Below are 3,969 nucleotides of genomic sequence, written 5' to 3'. Positions count from 1 at the left end.
TTACTCTATCTAAAACAAGCACTAATTTTTCTTATTTATAATACCTAATATTAAAAAAAACAAAAAACCAAAAAAAATACCATTTAAAAAATAAAAATTAATCTCTTCAAAATAAATATATGAATATCAAACTATTATTAATCTCCCATACAAATATATGAATCTCAAACCGCTTATAATATGTGTTTTGCATTAAAATCTATTTTCGTTATTCAAGATCGATCTAATAATGCAACTACATAATGCCGGAAAAAATGGTAAACTAACTTTTTCATTTAAAAACTATATATATTTTATTTCACATATACCTAAGAGTATGCATCAAGTTTATACCCTGCCTGCTCTGTGTATATGTCAGATCCACACAATTGACTAACGCCACATCATCCTAGTCTGGTCACTTTATTGCCCACAAAGTCATAAGACGGCAAGGACAATACGACTTCGAAGGCGTTTTATGACTCTATACGGTGATTCCCTTCCAAATTTCAATTCAATTGTTTCCTCCATTATCGTACAAGAACTTCGATATCAACTACAAAAAATAGCATTTATCGCGTAGATTCCGCGGAGACTGAACTTCCAATCCGATAATAATTCCAATTTGATGTACGAGTAATTCGATATCAAATAGAAATACGGTAGTAGTGTAGGAAGAAATCTGCAATTATAAGTTTTGGTGTTTGGAATATTTGTAAAATGTATTATTTTTGTTGAGACTTAAATTTTAATTTGATAATAATTCCAATTTAATGATAATAAAAAAAATTATAATTGAAACGATATTTTAGATTAAGAAATAATATAAATTTTTACTGAATTTTGATAAAATTATCAGAAATTTAAATTTAAAATTTTGGTGTCTTATATATTTTTAATGGTGATAAATCTATTTCTATTTAATAATTGAAACAATCACATAATTCCATTTCTACTTAAATTTTTTTCACTTGGGAACGAAATTGTCTGACTCTGTAGACAACGCCATAACTGAAATCCTTTACGAAACAATTGAAACACTACTAAAAAATTACTTGGGAACGAAATTGTCTGACTCTGTAGACAACGCCATAACTGAAATCCTTTACGAAACAATTGAAACACTCAAATAATTCCGTTTCTACTAAAAACTTACTTGGGAGCGAAATTGTCTGACTCTGTAGACAATGCCATAAATGAAATTGTCTGACTCTGTAGAAAACGCCATAACTGAAATCCTTTACAATGCATCTGTACTGTGTAAATTTAGACCATTAGTTTTATAAAGAATATTATGACTCGATCGATTATGTTTCTTATGGGATTTATGCCCAAACTCGCTTGTATCAACTGTGGGCTTCCTTTAATCAAATTCATGAATCCATTTTACTTCTGTTTTATCGAAGAAATCTATCAGCCATCGCTTAAATTGTGTGAGGATTGAATTTCCAATTTGGTGATGATAAGATAGACTATAATTGAAATCTTTCAAACAAATATTAACAATGTGTAAATTAAAGCATTACATTTCTTAAGAAATATTATGAAATCCATTACGTTTCTTATGGGATCTATCTATGGCCTGCCAACACTAACTCGCTTGTATTTCATCCCTTCCATTCCTGCTCGGATTCGGACAGCAGCAAGCCGAGCAATGGTGGGCTTCCCTTCTGTAAATGAAATTCATGAATCCAGTCCACCTGTAGTGTGTTATTGAATAAATATTCCCTTCCTTGATCGGCAGCATCGGTAAAACTGTCAATGCCCTGCAAACTGCTTTGATCAAAATACACAACTTCAAATTCATTCGTCCCCACCTCCAATGTAGCTGGTTCCCTGCAAAACTCTTCTGATACAGAATCTGATGGGCACGAGAGCACATTACAGTCAGGAGAAGATAGACCGTTCAAGCTCAATAAATTGTCTGGCAATCCTGCAAAACAATCGGAATGTGGGGATCTCTCAGACGCTATACTGGACAAGGAAAAGGTGCAGGTTCTGGCATTTGTTTCAACCAGCTTATCAGCTGCTGCAAATACAATGTTGTCCGAATCATCGACTATGATGAAGTCGTTCACTAGTCGGTCGCAACATGACTCGGTAGTGCTCATAGTTTTTATAACATTACATGATTTAAGGGCTCTATCTGGACTAAGATAACTGCAGCTATGACCGTAGGATCCTTTTAATCTTTCTATTTCCGGCTTTCTCACCACCGGTTTTATTCTTGTGGGAATGGTTTTGAACACAGGACTTTTTGGGCGAGGAGATTTTGACACGGTCTTCGGATTTTCATTTTTCCTACTGTTATGGTGAGATTGTGTCACTGATAGCATCTTCTTGTAGAGATGACTGTTCCAGTAGTTCTTGATTTCATTGTCTGTTCGCCCAGGCAGTCGTCCTGCTATCAGCGACCACCTGCATGCACACATAAAAATAACATACATCCAACATATATCGCATGAACTTCTTACTATGACATTAATAATTCCTAACTCCAATATGGGAACTGGATGAATTCTGTCGAGTGAATAAATGTTAAGTCAATCTCAACTTACCGGTTGCCGAGGAGACGATGCAGGCGAATAATGAGGTCCTCCTCATCAGGGGAAATGTTTCCGCGTTTAATGTCGGAACGAAGATAGTTGAGCCAACGTAGTCTGCAACTCTTTCCACACCGCATAAGTCCTGCAAAACAAATTCTCTCCACTAATTTATTTAGCTTCCCAATAAACATTTGTATCTGTATTTACTATTGATACATTACTACTTTCAGAGATTTGCTGAGATTCACCTGCTTTTTTGGGGAGATTTGTCCATCCACCATCGCCATGAATTCGAATGTACTCGGACAAAATCACATCCTCCTTGGAAGTCCACGCCCCGCGGTTGAGCCCTTCTTTCGAGCAGCAAGGAGATCTACCCATCTTGGATACTCTTCGTCAGTAACTCAACGGCTGCTGATATTTTCTTGCTGCGCACAGACCTTGTTTTTCTCCTTTGCAAACGTTGAGTATATATAGAAAAAAATTTGATTATCCCTTCTCAAATTAGTTACTGTGTAAATATTTGGTCAGTGATGATGAAAAACATGTGACCTCAAGAATATTGATGCAGATTTTCAATGGTCGAAATTTAAGGGCTATCAAATTGTATTTAACCATGTTCCTGATGTCCGCTCAGAAAGTGGGCCCGTTGAAAAATAACGCATTGTATGCATAAGATTTATGCTTTTCTGGGCATCAATGATTGACAGCTTCGATGGTGATTAACAGTGGCTAATCTAATTAGCTACAGTGAACAGAGCAGAGTCAATTAAAGTTTGTTTCAATGGACAATGCGCGCCTGCAAAGTCTGCACTGCACTCTCTCCCGAGTTTCAAGTAATAATGATAACGAATGTGCATGGTTAATAGTGTTGAGACTGATGGGTGGGTAGTGTTTGGTCTTACGGCCAATGGTAGATGAAGCCTGCACCCTGCAGGCATTAGAGACAAAGATGCAATAGTCGGAGATTGGAAATAATTGACAGTGGCGAACATGAAGCCAGCAGGCATTAGGGACAAAGATGTAATAGTTGGAGATTGGAAATAAAAGACTATGCGGTCTCCCACCATCGCTTTTCACGTCAAGAATGGATACAACGGAAGAGTGATATCGTCTCGCCAGAAAAAGTAACGCGGTAGCCGGGACATATTTGTAATATGGAGGGGAAAGTACGGATAATGCAGTATCCAATTTTTATAATATGCTGAAATTTATACCGCTCAATTAAGACGATGCCTCTGATCAGTTCGAGACTGGAAAGAAACAAAAGTGTGCCAGCCATTATTGGTTTTCACGTCAAGAAATGGATACACCGGGTGATATATTTCTCATTTAGGTCGCAAAGTACTGATCATCGAGTATCCAACTTGAATAATATGCTGGAATTTATACCGTTTAAGATGATACCTTTGATAAGACGGTGCGGGACCCCGGAATATATTGT

The 3,969-nt window shown here is 36.6% G+C and overlaps 1 protein-coding gene across 1 annotated transcript; it reads right to left on the bottom strand.

Annotated features, from left to right (window-relative positions):
- Positions 1–1,534: 1,534 nt before the first annotated feature.
- On the bottom strand, positions 1,535–2,943 carry LOC149265165 (uncharacterized). The gene is made up of 3 exons (XM_089391984.1): positions 2,774–2,943; positions 2,538–2,667; positions 1,535–2,397 (listed from the first exon to the last, which is right to left on the bottom strand). Exons 1-3 carry the CDS (start codon positions 2,904–2,906, stop codon positions 1,587–1,589), a joined length of 1,074 nt encoding a protein of 357 aa, XP_089248110.1. The 5' UTR covers positions 2,907–2,943; the 3' UTR covers positions 1,535–1,586.
- Between the last annotated feature and the right edge of the window lie 1,026 nt (positions 2,944–3,969).

This window comes from Pinus tabuliformis, chromosome 6 (genome assembly GCF_031772625.1).
Source record: "Pinus tabuliformis cultivar Carrire ecotype Pingquan chromosome 6, CPIR1, whole genome shotgun sequence".
Lineage (NCBI taxonomy): Eukaryota > Viridiplantae > Streptophyta > Pinopsida > Pinales > Pinaceae > Pinus > Pinus tabuliformis.
This window is presented reverse-complemented; position numbering and strand designations above follow the sequence as displayed.

What these genes read in the sequence shown, in the direction of transcription:
- LOC149265165 (XM_089391984.1), bottom strand. Translation starts at nt 2,906, where the DNA reads ATGGGTAGATCTCCTTGCTGCTCGAAAGAAGGGCTCAACCGCGGGGCG. An exon ending in AAATCTCCCCAAAAAAGCAG is followed by an intron (nt 2,668 to 2,773) that starts GTGAATCTCAGC and finishes TTTGTTTTGCAG; the next exon opens with GACTTATGCGGTGTGGAAAG. An exon ending in CATCGTCTCCTCGGCAACCG is followed by an intron (nt 2,398 to 2,537) that starts GTAAGTTGAGAT and finishes GTGTGCATGCAG; the next exon opens with GTGGTCGCTGATAGCAGGAC.